General features: G+C 35.2%; 1 protein-coding gene across 1 annotated transcript in view; it reads left to right on the top strand.

Annotated features, from left to right (window-relative positions):
- Positions 1-12,587, top strand: part of Rcd1 (Reduction in Cnn dots 1) — a 350,852-nt gene extending 338,265 nt beyond the window's left edge. The window contains exons 13-14 of the mRNA XM_090374162.1: positions 1,560-1,671; positions 10,573-12,587. Coding sequence (XP_090230288.1) covers positions 1,560-1,671; positions 10,573-12,569 — 2,109 coding nt within the window. The 3' untranslated portion in view covers positions 12,570-12,587. The remainder of the gene's footprint in view (positions 1-1,559; positions 1,672-10,572) is intronic.
- The last annotated feature ends 10,824 nt before the right edge of the window (positions 12,588-23,411 follow it).

Genomic DNA, 23,411 nt, shown 5'->3' with positions numbered 1-23,411 from the left:
TTGAAGAATATTTTGAATAAATTGCTAATCATCATATGGGTTTAATTTTTATTTAGGGCAGAGTGTTATTTTTCATCCCAGGATACTTGTGTAAAACTGGAGAATCAGTCTAGTACAAGTATGAAATTAGAAACAGATAAGAAATATCTGTTTATAAATATAAATACAGGAACTCCCCGACTTACGTAAATCTTGTGTTCCGTAGAATGCTAATATCTGTAAGTCGGAATTTCCCCCATGCTTGTGTAGCACTCGCAACTGTGCTCACAGAATTGATTTAATCAAAAAAGAAATGTTCGACAAACATGTAAATAGAATTATTTATTGTATTTATTCAATTTTTTATCTCATGCTGCGTTGAATAGCCGCCTTCATCAATAATTTTTTCCAACACATTACAAAATTTCTCTGCAGCTTCAGAATCGGCACTGGCGACTTCACCGCATACTTTAACGTTGTGGAAACCAGCACGATGCTTGAATCTATTAAATCACCCGTTGCTTTCGACAAACTTGGGTTGGCGTTCGCCATACTTATCCTTAATATGTTTAGAAATACTCATTGCTTTTGCTTGAATAGACTCAGGGGCACTTGCTTCTGAATCTGATTTTCCATCCATATTATTAACAGCTGTTTCATCTTCGATATAGCACCTGAATGCTGTTTTGTAATCATTGTTAATCTTAAATGCATTAATCCTTTAAGATGTTCTTTTATACGTGTACTGTCCTTTAAAATAACATTCAAAGTTGAAGCAGCGAGACCTAATTCCCTTGCAATAGATGACAAACTTTGTCCTGCTTCGCACTTGTTAATCATTTTCACTTCATTTCTAAATCAATTTTGTTTTGTTTCCTGGCAATACCACCACTTGCACTTTTCGTTGGTCGCTTTCCCTTCATCATTGTAATACTTAAATAGGAATGAAGAGAAGTTTCTGAAAATTAGTTTTTTATATGATTGAAGATTTCAATGAAGGGGAACACATTTCACCACAAAAGCGTAAAAATCTATACAATTGCAGTTATCGGTATTATTGCAAATGCAATAAGATCAAGTTTACTACCCATTTATAATTAGAGGCACTAACAGAAAAACCCAATAAACCAGAAAGTGCGAATTGTTTTTATTGTTTTATGGTCACGACCTCCAGAAACATACTTTAGAAAATTATCACAAAGGCGTTCAAAATTGATACTTATAATGGGAACATATGATAACAATGAAAGTGTAGTGCAATTTCTATTATAAATATGATCTTTTAGACAGATAAATAGCTTAATAATATAGTGAAATTTTCAACTTCCAAGGACTTGGAACAAATTATAAAAAAAAAAGTGTTGGGTTCTCATTGTGATATTTTCACGATACCTCCATTTATTCCTGTGGGATGCAAAATACGTTTCCATGATTTTTTTAAGTTTGCAAAAACTTACATAAAGTCGAATTTCCATTAGTCGAGTGTTATGTAAGTCGAGGAGTTCCTGTATATTTAAAATAGATAAAGCAAAGCTACAAGTTAAATATTAGATTTTTTAAAAAAAGTTAATTATTTTCAGAGTACCATTTCTCCACTAACTTCAAAAGCTTCTAGTTCATCTTCCAGTTCTACAGAAACATCAAGTACAGGATCAAGTGCAAGTGAAACTACAGGAGGAACTACTTCAGAAAGTTAGCATCCCTAATTTAAAATTTTTTTTTCTTATTCTTGTGAATACTTTCAATTTTGCAAAAACTCTTACACAATGATTTATTTATAAATTGCCTTAAAAGCTGACACACTAACATCATATTTATCTTGTTAACTGTGCGGTAATTTTTAATACAATAATGCAGACACCTGGCAACTGAAGAAATTACATTGCTATTTTGCTATATATAATATAACATTTTAGGCTGTTATCATTTTATTCTATCCATTTTAGCATCATTAATACACAGCCATTTCTGAATGACAGAATATTTATAAGGCGGCATCGTTTTAAGTTATATCTCGTATTATGAATACCTTCACAACGAGTTGCCATGATATTGCACTACTTTGAATAAGTAACACTTCACCGAATGGAGAAACACCGATGCTGTTTCTCCCTTTGTTCTCAAAAACCTGTGCTCCTGAACTGACTCCTGTTCTCTGCCACCTTTTTTTCACTTTCTTATTCCAAAGGTGTTTTTCCTTCTGCTTGGAAATTTGCTTATATTCAGCCATTTCCTAAAAAGGGTGACAAATCCTTCCCATCCAATTATCATCCCATTTCAATTACTTCTACCCTTTCTAAAGTAATGGAGAAATCAATTAACTGCCAACTTTTAAACTACCTAGAAACCTTCGGTCTGATCAACGATTGCCAGTATGGATTCCGTCAGTTTCAATCCACTGGTGATATTCTGGCTTATGTTACCCATTTATGGACAAATTTAATGGAAAAGTTCTGGAAAACACAAGCAGTTGCTCTTAACATCTCAAAGGCTTTCTATTGTGTTTGGCATAAAGGTTTTCTAAATAAGCTTCCATCTTATGGTTTGCCAATAAGATGTAATTGGTTATCCAGTTTTCTCTCTGATTGCTCACTGGGGGTGATAGTAGATGGCCCTCTGTCTTATAACTTCTCCACTAATGCTGGTGTCCCCAAAGGTTTAGTTCTTTCCCCCAATCTTTTTCTCTTGTATATTAATGACCTTCTTCCATAGTTTTGCTGATGATAGCACATTGCATTCTACTTTCCATTTTGAGAATCATTGCCCTACTCAATCAGCTTCAACTTATCGAATATCCGGTACCAATTCTTTAAATTCCAATCTCCAGGTAATTCTCTTCCTTCTAAAACTCGGTCTTGTCTTATATCTTGCAAAAACGATACTTCTGCTCCTATGCTTATCTTTGATGACACTCCGATTTTGAGGCCAGATGATATATCTCTTTTGGGGATTACCCTGACTTCTAATCTCTCTTGGCACAAGCACATTAAAAATATTGCTTCCTCTGCATCTAAAAAACTTGGTTTTCTCTTTTGCTCTTGGCTTTACTTTTCTTCCAAACAGCTGTTCACTCTGTACAAATTGCAAATCTGCCCTACCGTGGAATTTTGGGGGCACCACCATCATGGGGTAGTGCCCCCAAAACCTCTCTCAGGCTCTAGATTTCATTCAGAAGGGTGCAGTTAGGTTAATTAATGACTCCTCTCTAACAGAGTCGGGCGCCTCCGTAGCCAGGTGGGAAGGAGCAGTAGTGCGTAGCACACGCTTCTTGATTAGACCGGGGTTCGAGCCCGTCACCACCAAATACGGAGGATGCGGAAAGGTCAGAGAATGACCACCGCATATCTCGGAGCAATATGGCCTTAGTTGCTAATGCTCCTAAAAAAAACCAAATAACAAATAACAATAACTAACAGAGTCTCTCCACTCGCTGTCTTATAGACGTACTGTTTCTGCTGCATGCCTTTTCTACTGATACTTCCATGGACACTGTTCTTCTGAATTGGCTTCTATAATTCCTGCTCTCTCTTTCAAAACAGTCTGAACACGTGCCGACACCAGCCAACATCCATTTACTGTCCGACTTCAAACTCACAGGACCAACTTTTCATCTTCCTCGTTTACTCATTCAACTGCCGTTTTCTGGAACAACCTTCCTTCATACGTATTTCCTGAAAATTACAGAAGTCTACAGAAGCTCCAGTCTAATGTCAACAAATATCTTCTTTCGTCTTCTCAACCCTATAACCCAAGCAAGGTACTAAGTACTATAGGTTCTAATACCTCTCGTGTTTGGGGGTTTCATAAAAAAAAAAAATTAAAAAATTAATATTTTGAATTCTTGTCCTCCAGAAAAAGACACGTCTCACAGTTTCTGTTAAGCTGAGTTCTTTAGATACTACAATCTCAAAAGATTTTTAGTAACACTGCAAATAAGGAAGCAATGGTTATTTCCTAGTTCATTAACTTCTCCAATTTTTAAACAAGAGCATAGGGGAATATATCTGCTCTCCCCCAAGGTTGTGTGTGTGTTACATATTAATGATATTCTAAACATAGTGAAACGTAACCCAGCCTTGTGGGGATAGCAGATATATCCCCCGTGCCTTTTTTTAATAATTTGAAAGGTGAATGTTGCAGGAAATTACACTGCATACCTTTTTGCACTGTCCAGTTATTTCTCTTCCAATTTTTAAACAATGGTATGGGGATATTCACTATATTTAGAATATAGTTGGATATGTTACTTTGTGGATAACCTTGTAGGGATAGCAGATATATTCCCTTGTGCCTTTGTTTAAAAATCAGAAAAGAGATGATCAAATGGCGAAAAAAGGGATGCATTGATAATTTCATGCTTCATTCATTTCCTGATTTTTAAACAAGGGCATATCTGTTACCTGCAGATATGCCTGGGTAACATATTGACTCTATTTCAAATAAAGTGATTAAGGTATTTAGTTATATATGTTTATAGTTTGTTTCTATGATTTCTATGTTTCTACCCTAGAATTTGTGAAGGAAACCTTACAACAAAAAATGAATGACTTTACTTATTTTTAATTTTCGGTTTTTACAAATCACCTTCATTATCCTTTTGCCAAAACAAAGTTTTGTGCCATGTTAGTGTGGTAAAGTCAAAAATAAAATGAAAGGTGTTGATATTTTGAAATTTTACTAACAAAATCTGGTAAATTTACTGACGCTTTTACAGTAACATACAACCACTCCCTGACTTATATAAATTCGACTTTACATAAATTTTTGCCAGCCAGTGCAAGCTTAAAAAAAATCGTGGAAATGTATTTTTCATCCCATAAGAAATAAATGAAAGACCCGACCAGCACAGCACAAATACGTAGACAGCGTAACTCGATCAGCCAAGTTCCTTAAAAAAAAGTACATACAACATTCATTTTGTTTATATTGTAATTCATCTCTGTTTTAAATGAAATGCTGAATATGCTCCATATGATGCTCCCGTCCCTGCACACCCATATGATTGTGATCGTCTGCTGTCATCAGCAGTCGTCCGGTAGTTGTCGCCACTTGGTTGGTGCTGATAATGAATTAGTTGAATGAATGAATGCTTACTTTACTACCGTTTCAGATTGGAGACCCGCAGTTTTTTTATTGCTGTGTACTTATTACAATGATGAAGGGAAACCAATCAAAGGAAGGTGTAAGTGGTGGCAGTGCTAGGAAACGAAACAAAATTGATTTAGAAATGAAGATGAAAATGATTAAGAAGTATGAAGCAGGACAAAGTTTGTCGTCTATTGCATGGAATCAGGTCTCACTACTTTGACAGTGAATACTATTTTAAAGGATAATGCACGTATAAAAAAAACATGTTAAAGGATCAATGCATATAAGATCAACAGTGATCACAAAGCAGTGTTTGGGTGGAAAATCAGATTCAGATGGAAAATGGAAAATCAGATTCAGAATCGAGTGCCCCTGAGTCTAATATATTTTTCATTATTAGCTGATTCTACACTTCTGCAATTATTTATTAGTGCACGAGAGGGTCAATTCCATTGACCCTCTCGTGCACTAATTGTGGTTATGCACTTACAATTTGAGTCATTTGGTTGAAGTCATTTATTTGAAAAAATGTGCTCACTAAAGCGTCTGTTGTATATTGAGTTTTATATTTATGTATATTCAGTTTCTTTTGTACATAGTTTTATAATTTTATTATAAAATGTTTTTTATTTATGATTTTATTATTTTTATATTATGTAAAAAATTTATCTGTTTAGTCATTATCAATAAGAATTTTACTCTAGAAATAAATTCCCTTCTGAATTTGGAGTCTTCTAAAATTGCAGTTTCATTAATTATTTGGTGTATATATTGTAAAGGGGATAGATGGTTTAAATCCTGGGTGGTTGCAAGTTTCAATAGGAACACACAACCATTTATTTGTGTTGCCCTCTGTTTTTTTATTTTGATACAGAATTGTCTAATATGACCTATTTCCTATGGATTACAGATAAGCATTTACTTAGTTATATAATTCGTTTGAACCTATTTTAATTACAAATGCAAGATTTTTCCCTCTGTTTTCTCTTAGTAAAATCTCAGACTGTATATCTTTATAGTTGATTTTTCCCCAATTTTTTAACTTTTGTTTGAATAAAATAACTTTTTTCAGTAATAGTGTTGGAATGCATTTAAGTGAAAAATAAGATATCCTGAAAAGTGGTGCCCTTAATTGCATAACTTTTGCAGGAACAGAGATAAATCAAAAAGAAAAGATGTAGGTAAAAAAAAATCGTCTTTCATTTGATATTTAGTTCCCCTACATACTCCCCATTTAACTTGATATGTTTTGCCCAGTGCTTAACCAGCTTTTATTTGCCATTCAGGTAAAATTCTTTTAGCTGAGAGGAACTTTCTCTTCAGAGCTGCTTTAATTCTCATTGAGAATTCCTCTGACTGTGTGATCATCCTGAACAGATATGATAAATTAATTTATTTATTTATTTTATCATATCTGTTGCCTGTAGATGTTTTATTCCTAACTTTGTGAACAAAAAAATTCATTTGGAAGCAAATCTGAACAATGGGGAGGGGGGATGCTGAACCATTTTTTATTCAAGAAAAAAATTCTTGCCACTGCATGGCTGCAGTGAGGGCACATGTTGCAGCAACATTGCTGTTGTTGCCAGGTATGGATGACACCCAGACATGCAATAACTGTGTGTTATGTGAACCACATATCAGATGCTTATATATAAAACAGTGTCATTTCTAAACCAATGCACATAAATGCTACTATGCATGTACTAACCAGAAACTATTGACTGCACAGCAAGTTCCCATGATGAACTTGGTGGGAACTTGTTGTGCTACCTAAACTTAAGGTTACGAAATTAGAGCCATTATATTTATTTGTATTTTTTGATATATTATGTCTGTTAAAATATGTTTTCTGTGTGACAGTTGTATAATATATATATTAAAAATAAATATCTAACTTCGTATTTAAATAATAAATAAATAATTGAATAAATATTTTGTTAACATTATTTATTTTAAATGGGGGACTCTAAAAATCAGCTCTGCATTTGTGTAAATCATGTTTCAGGATGGTGGTGGGTAAACTTATTCACCATTTAACTTTATGAATTGGGGATAAAGCAGATCACAAGCACAGTAATCTGCTTTATCCCCATTACAAATGTGGATGAAAACACCAGCGATGTTCTCTATCCCCCATCAGTCATATGGATGATATTTGCCACTGTAGAGCTAATCTGCATGTTCTTGTGTTGAGTTTTGTGTACTTATAATTTTTACTGTAGATATTATATTAGTATACAGGAGCCTTCTGTAGTTAATTTTGAGATAACCCTTAATTCTTTTGATTAGTGTATAAATGAATATCACCTTTTGACCTTCATATATGGTAGATTTAATTTTTGTAAATTGAAAAAAATTAATTTTGAAAACTTGAGAGAGAAAGAGAGAATTTTATTATGTATATTGACTTCTGTCATCATTTCTAGGAGTCAGTACACTCAGGAAAATGTCTTTCGCGGACAGTGCAGTTAACAAGAAATTTTCTAAAAATATTTTGATGTGTTTGAAGATGCTGATTTTAATTTTCCCTTGGTGTTTAATATTAAATATTTAAAATAATTTGTGTGTTAGACACTTGGAATGATTTGCAAAAAATTGCAAATCATTAAAGGGTCTTACATACACACAACTGATTATTACCAGCTACCAGTTATCTTTTTTTTTTTATTATTTAATACGTGTTCTGTATTCTGCTATAAGTACCCATTAGACTGAAGAGAAATTTGCATGTAATATTGAAATATTGGTATATCTTACATAACATTTCCTTCAAAGACATTTCATTATAACAACACCTTTGGAAATTAATTTCCCATAATATTCAGAAGGGCCTGACTATATTGCATTCAAAACTGAGTAAAAATAAATATTTGCAACATCTACTGCCAAACCTGAGAGTCTCATTTAGTACGAAGTAAAAATTGCATATGCTATTTTTACTTGTTCTTTGTTTACTTTGGAACGAATGGAGGGGTGAATTGGGAGGGTTTTTTTTTTTTTTTTTGGCTGATGCTGCATAAGCTTGCTTTCTTGCATTGTATGCTAATGCATTCATTTATTGATTTTGCTTTAATATTCCTTTTAAAATGAATCCAAAATGATTGTAGAGTTTGGAAACAGCATGGAAGGAAGTATTAAGACATTAGGGACATTGACATCGAGGCCTGATGTAGCTAAGTGGTCAGGAGCACGAGTGCAGTAGCACATGCTCTTTGAGTGGACTGGGGTTCAAGCCCATGACTGCTAAATACGATTACCATTTGCATTGATTGATTTATTGTAAACTCCACTGACCTGATGTTCGTGCCAGAGTATAAACAAGAATTTTTTTTTTTTTATATATATATATATTAAATACAGCTTGGAAAAAGCTATGGCCTGGTTATATCAAAAATTAGTAGTGGCAAATGATGTAAGAAAGCAAGCTTATAAGGCACGGGGGGGGGGGGGGGGACTTTTCACATTGCCTGCCCATTTCCCCTCCAGTAATTTGTCTAATTCTTCTTTGAATTTATTTCAAACTTCTCACTTCCACCACAACAGATGGAAGTTTGTTCCAGCAGTTAACTACCCTGCTGGCTAAAGACTAACCTCTGCATATCTATCCTACAACCATTCTTCCTCAATATGAATTTTTGCCCCCATGTGTGTAGTCTGAGCAAGAGGAAGAATGACATCAGCATTGAGCTTGCTCAATCTATTCAAAGCCTTAAACATCTTAATCAAATCATCTTGCAGGTGCCTAGTCTCGAGATGCTGCAATTTGCAGGATTTGAAGCCTTTCTTCTCTTCCCTTCACCAATCTCATTGCCCTTCTCTGCATGCCCTTTCCAGCAGACCTACATGCTTCCTAAAATGAGGGCCCCCAGACCTCTATGCAGACTCATAGTGTGACCTAACCATTGCCTTGTGCAATGACACAATCACCTCCTTAATTACACTGGTTGGGAGAGCTAGTGCACGGTGTTCATAGAGGAGATAACAAAAGATGTTAGTTTGGATAATATTGAGAAGGCTGATATGGTTGGTTTATTCCAGTCACTTACTCCACTGAAGAAATTCTAATGCTGCAACAGTCATCTTTGCTCATAAGAGGAAGAGATGCAAAGGAGAAGCAGAATTAACAGGGACATAAAGAAAAAAATCATATTAATGTTATCAGGAATTATAAAAGGAGAAAAACAGTTTGCAAATGCTGATAATCGTAATTTTTTTTTAATACTGTGTTAGTTGCACAGGATCAATTCAGCCCCAAAGAATATTTCAGTAGTTTGTACTTCATCTGCACTGCAGAAAATTGCAGAAATGTCTGTTAATTATTTTGCAATTAGGAAAAATCCATGATTAAGTTAAACCCAATTACAGGCACTTATTAATTTACGTGTCATTAAGAGTTATTTATAGTTAAGTTTGCTTTATTGTTGCACACTTTCCTCCAGTCGGTAATGCTCTGTGGTGTCACAATATTGACGCATGATAATCAAGCTATTTATGCATGTACTTCTTGTTTTGTGCAGCGAGTACTCCTGTTACTGACACACTCTTGTCTGATCAAAACGTAGACTGAAGGGCATAGTGTATAAATTCACATTTAAAGGCAGTTTTAATTTTCAAAAATTAATTTAAAATATATGTTTTTAATATAAATCATGGATTTTTCACAGTTGTATTCAGATAAGATTGAAAATATAGGTGGCATCAAAAAAAATCAATTTTAAATTATTTTTTGCTGATTTTCATATGCACAGATGAATTTTAAATTTTTGTGCACCAAACTCAAAACAACTTTAACCTCCTTTACGAAGATCCTTCCTGCAACAGAATAATCTTCGTTGTCTGTGACTAAGATTAATAAAAACAAAAACCTTCATTTCTTTTTTTATTTTGCAGTTTTCCTTCCTACCATGGTTACTGGAGCTCTAATAGTCAACATCAAAACACCAAGTCTACAAAATTTCAAATTTTCTCTTTTATTATTACACTTTTATTGTATAGGTTATAATTATTACTTTTTTTGTGAAAAATAGGCATGTTTACTTCTGCTACTATTACTGTATTACTTTGTAGCAAATGTTATACTTAAAATTTACTGATTAATATTTTTTCATGGAGTGTATCTATTGTTTTAACATGGCTGTATATGGAAAATTGTCCGTCATGTAACAACTTATTTTCAAGGAACCCAGCTTTATTGTAAAAATATCCATCCGTATGCATGAGTCACTATTTGTCATGATTGTATACATCACTTTGTCATAACATCGTAACTACATTTCTTTGATCATACTATTGACAACTTGAATTTCTTTTTATATTTTATTGAGGATCTCAAATATCAAATTTCAACAAAATTGTTCATTCAGAAGGGCACCTACATTGTTGCAAAATTCACTAAAAAGTTGTCACTTGGTTTAAGTATACTAATGATATACATGAGTTCTATGAAAACTCTTCATTATGCAATGTAATGGCATTATTTATACCTATTATGTTTTCTTTTAGCACCAAAGAAGAGTACTGGCCGTAGACCAGGGAGACCTCCTGGAGATGTACAGCGTAGACGAAAAATATCAAAGGCTGCCCTCTCAAAGATGGAAAAGGAAGCAGCTGTGAAAGGTTTACCTTCATTGACCTCAGAACATCTTCCTTCACCAGCTTCATCTATTAAAGAGGGGGATAGTGTGACCTCAGGAAAGAGTAACGTATTTACTCATTGCAAAAGTTCAAAAAGTCTGTCACTGAATATTGGTTCATTCTCTAGTCTGGGACAGTTCCGCCAATCAAAAGCCTTAATTGCAGCAGGTCATCTGTTAAATAAACAGAATCAAAATTCTGATGTACAGAAGACTACCGTCACTGACTACAAGTCTAAAAAAGCCCTAAATTTATCACCAAAGCTTGACACAACAAAGGTTTCCTCAGCTGCTGTGACTACTCCAGCTGGTCATCCTTTAGTAACAACAAGCTCAGAAATATATTCTCCTTTTCAATCCATATCAAATGCATCACTTACTACCACACCTTCTGTAACTAAAAGGGTGTCCTCCAAAGCAGCAACTTTTATCACATTTCCTGGTACTTCTTTAAGTGACATGATCAATTCAGTTGTAGTATCTCCTGCAATTCCTTCAGTGAAGCCACATGCTTCCACACTAAAGAATTTGCCAGTAAGTGAAACCAAAGATTCTCTTGTATCTCCAATTAAGTCAAATATGTTGTCTTCATCTCAGTTTACTGAAGCTCTTGTGGAACCAGATAAAGAACAAGTGGAGGCTATTCAAAAGCTTCAGTATCATGATTTTCCGCTGACTACTGCATGTTTAACCAAAAGTACTGGTGGAGGAACACCAGTAATTACACAGGCAAAAATATTAACCAGTGGAAACCTAGATCTTGCAAAACTTCAGAATCTTGCTCAAGCATCTTTTACTAGTAAGAGCTTCCTAACTAAATCAAATACATCAAGTCCAGTCAAATCTCCTGTTCTTTTGTCATCCTCTGGTTTAGAGCCAGCTACATTTTTAATATCAAGCTCACCAAAATCATCATCAGCAAAAAATATTCAAGTTCAAGGAATGATTCTCAAAAGTTCATCTATGACTACTAGAAAGCTACAGATTCCTATTATTTCAAAAGTTGTTTCTTCTGTAAAATCTTCTAAAGAAATTACATCAGCTGATTCTTCTAATCTTGGAAGTGATCATGTACCTTGCAACTTGTCACTTCTTTCAGATGTGGCAGGAACTAAGGAGCCAATCAAAGAAATGCTTGAAGAAACAGAGGAAGAGTCAACAGCAATGCTTATGGACATGGAACATGTGTCGAAAAATAAATTAGATAAGTGTGATGCAAATCTTTCAAATATACAAGAATCCAATGAAAATATATTTCAGGTTCAATATACTGAAGATAAACAAGAAGAATATTCACAGAAAGAAATTCAAATAAACGTAAAGGTGCATAAAAGCATTTTTGAAAATGATTTCAGCAGTGACTCTGTTGAACTTAGTTCAGACAAAAAAAATGGTAGGCTACCACTTTCTCCATCTATGGATATAGGTGAAGTAAACCTAGAAGTAAATAAAGAGCAATCTGAAACAGAATTACTCTCAACTGAACCTTCAACAAATGAAAAAAGTGGCAAAGTATTAGATATTTCCATGGGCCCTTTTGATGGAAAAGATACACAAATGAATGACCAAAAGCTTAAACAGTCTATAGAAAAATTAACCAGTGATATTCATCACAATGTTCAATCTCAACCATCTGAAGTGGGTGAATGCAGCCAATTCCCTTCCCTAAGCCTTAGCAGTTCATTGAACTCAGTTAACACTGTATCATTATCATCTACAGCTTCTGTTACCACTGAGTCCATACTAACTGCATCATCATCACAAACATCTGTAACTTCAGTCCCTATGAGGGCAAGGGTCCCTTTTCCAACAATTGCTGCTACTCGAACAAGAAGAATCAGAACTCCCAGATACTTTGATTTTTGATTTCTTGCTAAAAGAATGCTGTGCTAAAGTCATGAGGTTTAAAAGTTTTTCCTTGTTATTGTTATTGTTACAAAGCTTCATAAGAGTTTATTCTTTAAAAATGAACTTTGCAGTTTAATTAACTGTAGACCTATTCACTTTTGAAAATTTCTTCCAAAAATATTTTTTGCATGTGTATATTTGCACATGCATTAAAAACATTCAGATTTTTCCTTGTGATATTTTTAGCTCTCTCTCTATGTATTCATAAAACATTTGCTGTTGAAGTTGGCTGCTCTTATCTTTTAACACTTGTATTTGAATTTTTTCACTAGAATGATGACAAAGTAATTTTCGGTGAGAAATATGTTGCCTTGTCCTTATCCAATATCATAAATTTCATAAGCCAAGTAATTCTTCACCACTCTTTCTTGTTTCTTTCCCTATGTACATAAATGGGGGGAAGGAAAAAGTAATAGAATTGTATGTAAATGTTAATATTTATTAGAAAATTCTTCCTGCTATGCAAAAAAAAAAAAAACCATATATGTAACTTAATTGTTCCCAGAGTCAAGGAACAATCATTTCACCAATAAGCAGATATTGGAAAACATTTTACTGATAACTTTTCAGGGAGCTGTTAAGTTACATATAACTGACAATTTTGTGTTTTCTTGATTACACAAACATTGGCCCAAATTTTTTTTTTTTTTTTATGAAAACCCCAAACACGAAAGGTATCAAAACCTATAGTACTTAGTACTGCACATGGGTTGAAGGAGAAATATGGGGAGAGGGGGATGCCGGAAACTTTGCTCTAGAGACTAAACATGGGTTTCACCACTTCAAGCCTCCAATAAGCAAAGTGGTGGTATTTTACTGGTTGATGAAAGTCATCTACCACCTGATAAAGCAGTTAATTCTAATATACCCAGTTTATTACAAACTCGTATTTAGAAACAGGGATAAATTAGATCAACAGAACACTAGAAAATTTCCCTGTGTCTCCACATCCCATGGACCAAAAGCAGCAATTTTAAGCTTTTTTTTACATTATTAAATTTATGAAAAAAAAAAAAACGTTGGTAAAAAATTAAAATTTATTATAGTTTTTGGTATTTTTTTGTCATATCTGACTGTTTTGGTCATATGCTAGTTCACATAGTTTATTTAGATTATTGTATATTATATCTAAGCATGTGTGTATTCACAGACTGATTTGCATGTTTTAGAGGCTGAAAAACACAAGATTGCTGTATTAACTTATAAAGAACTGTGTAAAGAAATTAAAAAGAAAGCTAACCAAAATTTCAATTGCACAATTCTTTAAGCTAATTTTTCACTCTACTACCTCAAGCTCTGTTGCATTTCCCTCCTCTGCATTCTTCCATGAATAAATCGCCCTTGTCACCTCTAGAGTGCAATGCCTTGTATATGATGAATTTTGGATTTCTGTTAAGTTAAACACTGGCATAATAGTTTTTATACATATAACACTGGTCAACACACATTTTGTCACATGAACATTTCTTGCTAATCCTTATGTATTTTTTGTTGCTGAATTCAAAAATTCAAACAGAATTTCTCTGTCACGCACAATTTTTATGTGGCACACAAATAAAATAATGGTGAAATAGTAATAGTACGGTTTTACAAAATGAATGAATGCATGGAAAGGGTTGTTCTGTGTGCTGTGTGATCTGATGAACAGGCTGAGGCATGTTCAAACTTCCATGAAACTCTATAGCTGTTCAAACAAGTTTCAGACCTGACATAATATTGCTTACTTCTGCAGAGTTGATTATTCTCTTAGTATTGTGCCGATGGCACTTGGTTAAGGTCATTGTTGTTTGTGATCCTTTTTGAATGTTTTTGTGCATTTATAACTTAAGATGCCCTGTAATCATCCTAATAGTTTTTGTTATATAGTGGTGAGTGAACTTTTAAATCACAGAGATGAAATTTCACTTTTCTAGTTGAAAAAGCTTCTGAACTTTATTTCAGAAGTAAAAAAGGATGATCAAGATAAGTCTTGAACCCCCTCATTTCTGCTGTATCATTGTATTAAATTACTTACTTACTGCCTTGTTTAATGTTCTCTCTGTCATTTATTACCTCCACTGCAGTTCCTATGATTTGAAAGAGACCAAAAGAAACATTCTACATTTTAGAATGTTCTTTTGAATGTTTAGATTGTCATTTTAGTTTAACAACATTTCAGGGATTACCTCTAAATCTAAATATACCGTAAAATATCCAAATATAAGATTATTTGGTATATATAGCTCTTCACGTAGTGAAGAGCTATATATACCAAAACCACTGGAAACTTATAATTTATACGAAGATACCAGATGATTTTGAGTTTAATAGTGAGACTCAGAATGGCTATGGAAAAGACTGATAAGTTAGTGACAAGTGAGGTTTAGAGTAGATTGTAGGACATTTTCTTTTAGCCAACAAGTCGTTGATTGCTGGAACAAGTTGCCTTTGCAAGTTGTTGAGGCTCACAGTTTGAATAAATTCAAAGGTCAGCTGGATAGTAACCTATGTGAGGAGGGAAGTTTTTATTTTAGCCAGTGCAGCAAAAGCCTGCTGCTGGCTTCCTTGCACTATATGATGAATACTATTACAGGTTGACCATCACTAATCCGGTCACCAGTAATCCAGTTCCACCACTAATTCAGACATAATTTTCGCAAATGTAATTTCAAATTTCCTGCATCGGTGCACCGACCTGCCACTACTGGTTTGGTGGCATTGGTTGCAGCCAGTGGTGTAGGAACGCCACTGGCTGGTGGCATTGGGGCAGGTGCCAAGGGCGCCGACAGGAGATGGGCACCACTGACAGGCCACATCAGTACAGTGCCAGGCTATTTCGACAGCACGTGGGGGGGGGGGTGAAAATTAATTTTCACACGGCGATTCAAGCCTGCATGCATCCTTACATCTGAGTACATGCTGCATAGCATCATAGATTTATTTGCTGTCCAGAATGTAACTTAGAAGGGACCAATCAGGTGATTGCTTCATCAGCACATGCTCGAGAGCATAGTAGGTTGCAATTCACGCATTGTGTACAAACTGAATAAGTTATAAGTTATAGTGTTTTTGTGATTGTTATATAAACAGAGAATCGTGAATATTGCATTGCGATTTATAATTTAAATAACAGAAAGGCCAAATTAATTTTAGACGCCTTACCAAAGGAAAAAAAGTGGATATCAGTACTGCATAAAGAGGAAATTAGAAAAAATATTCTGCTAGCTTACAAAACTGGCTTACAATAAGCTACTCCAAACCTGGAAGTGATAAAATGAACATGATTCAAATGAAGATGAAACAAATGATGATGCCACTGAAATGGAAGTCCAAGAAAAAGCTCAAACAGTTGAAGTTATTTTAAAAGAATTAGAAAGTGTGGACAATAACCAACAGTTGGCAGAAATAATATTAACATGGAACATGTAAAGTCTAAATTTTAATGATCCAACCACATGGAACTTTAATACCCACAAAAACAGATCTCTTATGGTGCAACACGGTCCCGAACATATAGTCTTAAATACGCATCCTCTCATTAATGGCCAATGTTTCAATAATTCGTGGAAATACAAAAATAAAAGTATTAAAAAAAAAAAAAAGAGAGAGAGAGAGGGGAAATGGTTATTTTTTTGCAAAAACAAAGATGCAATATGTTGTTTTCCATGCCTCTTATTTGTATCTGGCACAAATAATGTTCCATTTTACAGGTCAGATGGATTTAAGGATTGGAAATATCTAAATCCAAACATTCTTTATCACGAGAATTCATTACAACAACGCATAAACCATTTCACAATTTGGAAATTATTAGAGAAGGGTCTTCAAAAAGGTGGACTAATTGACGATGCTGCACAAGCAGCACTAAGAAGCGAAATTTCGAAATGGTGTCATATATTGAAATGTATATTGTTCTGTGCTGAAAATAATTTTGGAATTTCGTGGACATGCTAGTAATATCAATACCGAAGAAAAATATTGTGGCTTATTTTTAAACTTGATAAAATTTGTCAGCCATTTTGACTTTGGTATGAAAAATGCTCTGGAATCGCATATTAAACACCACACTAATTATTTACCTCCGGAAATTCAGAATGATTTATTAATTTATTAGCAACAAAAGTACGAAGTGAAATAACTTAAAATAACTAAATGCAACAAGGCATAATATGTTAAGGGTAAGAGTTTTATATCTATATAATATCAGTGTGGATACACCATAGATGACTCTTAAGAAAAAACTATAGTAGTGTGGGAGAATCATTTCCTCTGTATCTCATATTGTGCTCGATGATATACCAATAGCTTTGAAACAGTCATCTGTTGTTTCACTTCCACGAAACAACAGATGACCGCTTGTCGGGATAAAGGAAACCACTCTCTTCTAAATCTCTAACAGGGTGCTTACAATAGAAGGTTGACCAGAGCCTAATGTCCAAATGTTTAATACACCTTGGTCTGCCCACTGGCTACACAGAAAACACATTTCCATAAAACGAAAAAATAAAAAAATTCGGTAAAGAATAAAATTTTATTTAGCGAATTCTAAAAAAAAATCGGTAAAAAGAAAACATTTATCTTTAAATAGAAAAATTCACTATAAAGAAGTTTGTTAAAAAGAGGTCCGACTGTATTTATAATTTATTATGATTTTACCAATTATCGAAAAAAGGCACGTAGCCACAAATTTTCCAAGGCTGCCAAAAACCTTGCTGCGCCTCTGGTTGCAGCATCAGCTGTTGGTACGAACTTGTAAACACTGGCAAGCCGTTCCCACTTGTTTTTCTGCATTTATTATTATAACCTGCTCACATTTAGCCCCAGCCATGGTTCCAATGCATAAAGGAAGTGCCTTTCGTGGTGTAAAGTGCAAACACCGTACATTGTCCATAACAGATAAAGTTGAACTTCTGAAAAAACTCAACAGCGGTGTGTGTGAGAAGTTTAACTCTGTTTAATTGTAAATTCCAGCAGTTTCTCTCAGTTCCTCTTATTTTAGTAATTTTCTTTTAGCCATTCCTTTTTAGATTTTTTTTTTTTTTTTTTTTTTCACAACACTTGTACAAACTATAAGCGTGGTTCTAAGAGTGAAGTGAGAAATTATCGACCTGTCATTCTGACTTCAGTGGTAGGGAAAATCATGGAGACAATGATCAAGGGTGGAATTCAGGATCATTTGGATAGAACTGAAATTCTCAAGGATACTCAGCATGGTTTTTTAACGGGAAAATCATGTTTAACAAAGCTGGTTCACTATTTTGAAAGGGTCACTCGTGAGCTTGATTTAGGGAATAATTTCGACATTGTTTATTTAGATTTCAGCAAAGCGTTTGACTCAGTCCTACATGAGCGGTTGCTTTATAAGCTGGAACAGTTTGGAATCACTGGGAAAATCCTTAGATGGATGGCTTCAGGAGACAGAGGGTTGTGATGAATGGCTATTCCTCAGATTGGGTTGGTGTAAGAAGTAGGGTTCCCCAAGGATCAGTATTAGGGCCACTGTTTTTCATTCTCATAAACGACATTGATGAACGGATAGAGGGCGTGATGTCTAAATTTGCAGATGATGTTAAAATTGGTAGAGTAGTTAATGATCACTGTCAAGCTGAGTTTCTTCAGAGAGACCTAAATAGACTTCAGGAATGGTCAGAAAAATGGCAGCTATGCTATAATCCAACAAAGTATAAGGTATTACACCTGGGAAACAGTAATCCCAAAATAACTTATTCACTTGGTGGAGTTCAGCTAAACCCAGTACTGGAGGAAAGGGACTTGGGTGTTACAATACGGTCAGATATGAAATTCTCTGAGCATTGTAAACAGGTTGCAAGGAAGGCCCATGATCGATGATCTATCGAACTTTTGCAAGTAGAGATCGGGACGTGATAATCCCATTATATAAGGCTTTTGTTAGACCACACTTGGAATACTGTGTTCAAGTATGGAGACCGCACCTAAAGAAAGACATCGAGCTTCTTGAAAGGGTGCAAAGACGGGTGAGATCGGCGAAAGGGCGTCCTTATGAAGAAAGACTTCGAATATGTGCGTTGCAGAGTTTGGAAACTAGACACCTTAGAGGAGATTTGATTGAAGTGTTTAAAGCTCTTGCAAGGCATCAGTAAAATGAATAAGGATGAAATTTTCAAGATTATAAATGATGCTAGAACTAGGGGACAAAAATTCAAGTGACGGGGGGAGATGTTTAGATTGGACTGCAGGAAGTTTTATTTTAGCCAGCGAGTTATAAATTACTCGAATAAGTTGCCTACATGGATGGTAGAGGCTGATAGTTTGGTGAAATTCAAAGGTCATCTGGATAGTACCTTTGGGTGAGGGAAACGCATAGGATGATAGATTTAATTTTCTTTTCTTTTATTAATTATTAGTTTTTTTTTTAATCATTGTTTTATTCGTTTTTTTTTTAATCATTATTTTATTCTTTTTTTTTTTTTTTTTTTTTTTTCGCTGGTGCAGCATAAGCCATAGGCTTTCTTGCACCATGTGGCCATTACTAATACTAATACTAACTTGCAGAAAGAAACACAACAGAATATGATGGATAATACAGCACGCTAACTAACTTGTTTTAACAAAATCTCTAACAATACTGACAAATGGTTTTGCAATGTTTGAGAGTTTATTTTATCGCAATTAGTTTTATTGCAGCGCTCGCAATAAGCTAATCACAAACGACCTTCATATGTATGCCGTAATAGCATCACATGTATGTGGCCGACACAGCTTCTCAAGAAATAAAGTAACCTACTGGGCCACGTGGGCCACATATATGCGACATAAAAAAAGACACTTTTATTTTTATATTAAAACAACAACACTGGCATTACAATATTTATTTTAGAATTACTAATCAAATTATTTGCTAAATATTTTTTGGTCCCTGGGGAATTTTTTTCTTAAACTAGCTTGGCAGTCAATGTGTTAAAGGTATGGTGAGGTGGTTAGCTGTTGGGTAAACTGTATGTGCTAAAATAACCACCAGTGATCCTGCAAACTCACTAATTTGGCACCGACAGGTCCCAACGCTGCCGGATTAGTGATGGTCGACCTGCATTATTACAATTTATTTTCTCAATAAGGCAATTTAGGTTTACTGCAGTAATGGTAATTCTCTAATGAAACTCTAGAACACCTGCACAGTCCAGTTGAAAGGCAGTTATTCATCGAATCCTCAAAAGCAAGTTTGAAAGCAGTGTTGCTCCATAATGGAAATATATTACCATCAGCATATGCTGCATAAATAAAAGAAACTTATGATAACATAAAATTTCTCTTGACATTTTCTTGGCATATCTGGGGTGACCTTAAAATGCTTGCTCTTTTACTAGGCCTACAACTTTGCTATTTCAAATATTGCTGCTTTATTTTTGAATGGGACAGTAGAGGTGAGAAAAACCATTAATATGTTAAAAAACAGTGGCCTCAAAGAAAATAACTGATTCCAGGGAAGAAAAATGTTGTAAACAAATAATTGGTTACTTCTGATAAAGTTTTATTATCATCATTCCATATTAAACATGGTTTAATGAAAATTCTATCAAAGAAATGGAGTAGGTCTTCTTTATCTGAAATAAATTTACTGGAGTCAGTGATAAAAAAATTAAAGAGGGAATATTTGCGGGATCCAAATAAGAAAACTAATAAAAGATGAACATTTTGAAGAACAATTTGTAGTTTAAATTGAGGGATTAGTGTTGAGTTAGATCAAATGTTTCTTGCAGGAAAGTAATTAATGGATTAGTTTCTTCCACTCCAAAGTTAAGGTTGAAATCGCTGCTTATGATTATGGTATTTTATGTAAATCTTTCTTTAACAGCGCTGTACCTTGAGTGTGGCTGAAAAATGAAATGAAGTTAATTATATCATGTATTTCACTGTAAGGAAAAATATAGACAACCGTTGTAAGTATCACTTGGCTGTTGGGTAACAAACACTCTGCTGTACATATATTGCCAATGGGCCGAATTATGTATGGCATAAAAATGTGTACCTCGTCCATCTTGTTGTGATATATTACAACTCCAGCTGTCCATTTGGTTTCATACTTGAATTGAACCACGCAATCAAAGTTCAGGATGCTGACACTCATCTAACCAAGTCTCAGATAGCAGCAAGATTTGGCATTGCTGCGTAACAATGTCAGTAAGGTCAGCGTGGTGCACCCGTGGGCTTTGGCAGTTGAGTGAAAGAACTGAGAGTTCCTATCATGGATGAATTCGAGCAAGCTTCCCTGCCTAGTTTGTAGCCAATTAATTGCAACCCTGCAAACTCATTTTGTAGATCGATGGTGGATGCAGCATTTCACAGGCTGTGGTAGAATCTCTTGTCGCCGGTCGCGAGACAATGTAAAGTCCATTGTTGTCAGTCACACATGACAGAGTGACAAGACAGCTGCCGTTTGTTTCCCCTTTTTGTACTCTTAACCCATTGTATCAAACATGCTGTCTTGTAATGTGTATCATTGCACAAGCCGGTATGAGAGGAAAGTGATTTCTTTTGACTACTATGCGGTTGTTCAACAATATACTCACGGTTCATCTTGCGAGCAGCACGGCTGCAGGATTGATGTTTGCTTGCATGTATCTTGCGCTTTCTTGTGAGCTAACTTTCCAATCTTAGGCTAGGTGGTAAATTCGAGCAACAATCATTGTACCTGTTGCTTTTCATTGTGTTCGATCTTGGATAAATTACCACAGTACCATCAGCGAGCCCAACAGTAATATCCATGTTGGTAGTGATATACAGCTTTATGATGTCCAATGGGAGCTCATAGGGTAATCCACCAATGTCAATAGCTGATATTTTATAGTTTCTGGTGAACATCTGCTTCTTTCTCTGCGTTTGTGCAATCCACAAAGATGTCTTGTGCAGCTGATTCCTCTTTCTCCTCGGCAGCACTGAGGATTGTGCAGTTGTACTCATTGACGGAATTATTTTGCAAGTAGAATCATATATTGTTTGGATATAGGTGATTGGCTTTCTCCCGAGCGAAAAAAATGCAACTTGATAAATTCTTGCTCATTCTGATCTAATTTAGCTCTGTTACCAATTTTCGTTAACATAGACAAGAACTCGATGTTCGACTGGTGCATACCTTGATCGAGCTCATAGCATTTGAGGCCACACCAGAGAGTGTGGTCGGTGATATGCTGCTTTATCTGTTTACAGACTGGGATCGTGCGAGCCGGAGGTGGCTGATGTTAGTCTCTGATTAGGAACATGTTCTGCCCACCAAAGCTCATTTTGACATTACCAGTTATAGTTTAGCCTCACATCAATTTGTGATAATAGCTCAGCACTGATCGTACTGACTTTGTCAATTATTAGTGCTCTGATGTGCTGAAACAGCAATCTGTATTGTTGTGTAGCTTCCCGGCATAGGCAGATTTCTCAAAGTGGATATCGTGAGGGCAGTGTGCACAGTGGTTCCATCTATCGCAACTGCAGCCTTACCATTTGAAGTGCATGTAATGTAGGCATTTCAATACCTATCTGTATTGCTGAAGTGGCTGTATATTTCCATCAACAGGCGAATCAAAAACATTTTGCCACAACCAGCTGGGCCAGTCAAGAATATCTGAAAGTCCTCATTGGTCATTAAGTTTTCCTGTTTCTTTGAAATTGTGCAAAGTTGGTTGAGTGTGGTGAGCTTTAGAACCTCGTTCATCTTGCTGTCTGAATGATTTTAAGTCTCTAAAGGGGAGTCTTCTCACATAATAAGGCTATGCAAATCATTACCGCATGCTTTGTCAGGGTCTCCCGTCACTTGACACATCACCTTACAAATTTCCATCATTTTGTAAATGTCCATGTCCGATTTATACAATTTATGCTGTTCTAGTATGAGCTTTTTATTGTTGTAGATCTTGACATATGCCATCTCTGACGGTATCTCTGTTTTCTCATTGCGAAATGGAATGTGCAGTGTTACCATCGCGAGCTTGTACTCGAGATCCTGAGCCATACATTAGTTTTGATAGCGCATTACATGTGCGTACTGTTGTTTCTTGTAGATTCCATTAGTTCTGCATGTGTAATTTGCGACAAGGCATGTCAGAGTAACATGATCCAAGTGGTGCGGTCTCTTGTTTTTGTCAAACTGATTCTTTTTCCATATGTCACACAAATCCTCCGCAAGGTTCTTGTTCATCTCTTTGTTGGAATTCCTCACTCTCTGTCGCTTTATTGGCCAAACAGTGGGAATGTAAAGTACCACTGCAGAGCTCTCTGACATAAGGCAAAGTAAGAATTACCAGGCAGCTTCCTGACTCGTGATCTCAATGCTGTTCAGCATATCAATGGATAGTTTTCTCATGATTTTGACAATGTTGAAATCTGGGTGCTTGTTCGTGATCATAATGATCCCTCGCCGTACATTGCCGATCCTTTGGTTTGTCTTGTTCATATACTTAACAACATACACAGTGCAATTCCTCTGTAATGAATTGGATGTTGGTGTTTTATTTCAAAATGTTACAAAGGAAAGGGTTGAACAGATTGTGCCAATTCTCACTCAGTTGACGTTTGAGAAATACCTTGAGCTGATTTATGCTAGCTCTGAGCACATCCAAGTAATAGTCATAGGAGTTTACATCATTTGCCCTGAAGAAGGCATCAATGTCGGCACAATTGTTATCCTCTAGATTTTGCCACATCTTGTAGTGAGCGGCATATTTTACTTTACATCCATCAGTGGTCAAGTAGTGGAGTAACTAGCGGAGACAGACACTAACTTGTCAATCATTGCAATTATGTCTTCTTTGTTCTCACTCAAAGGGTCTTTGGGAGCATTATTTAGCCACA

The sequence above is a fragment of the Mastigoproctus giganteus genome, chromosome 5 (genome assembly GCF_048544385.1).
Source record: "Mastigoproctus giganteus isolate SK-2022 chromosome 5, ASM4854438v1, whole genome shotgun sequence".
In the NCBI taxonomy this organism is placed as follows: domain Eukaryota; kingdom Metazoa; phylum Arthropoda; class Arachnida; order Uropygi; family Thelyphonidae; genus Mastigoproctus; species Mastigoproctus giganteus.
The sequence above is the reverse complement of the archived record's forward strand: the minus strand, read 5'-3'. Positions and strand labels throughout refer to the sequence as shown.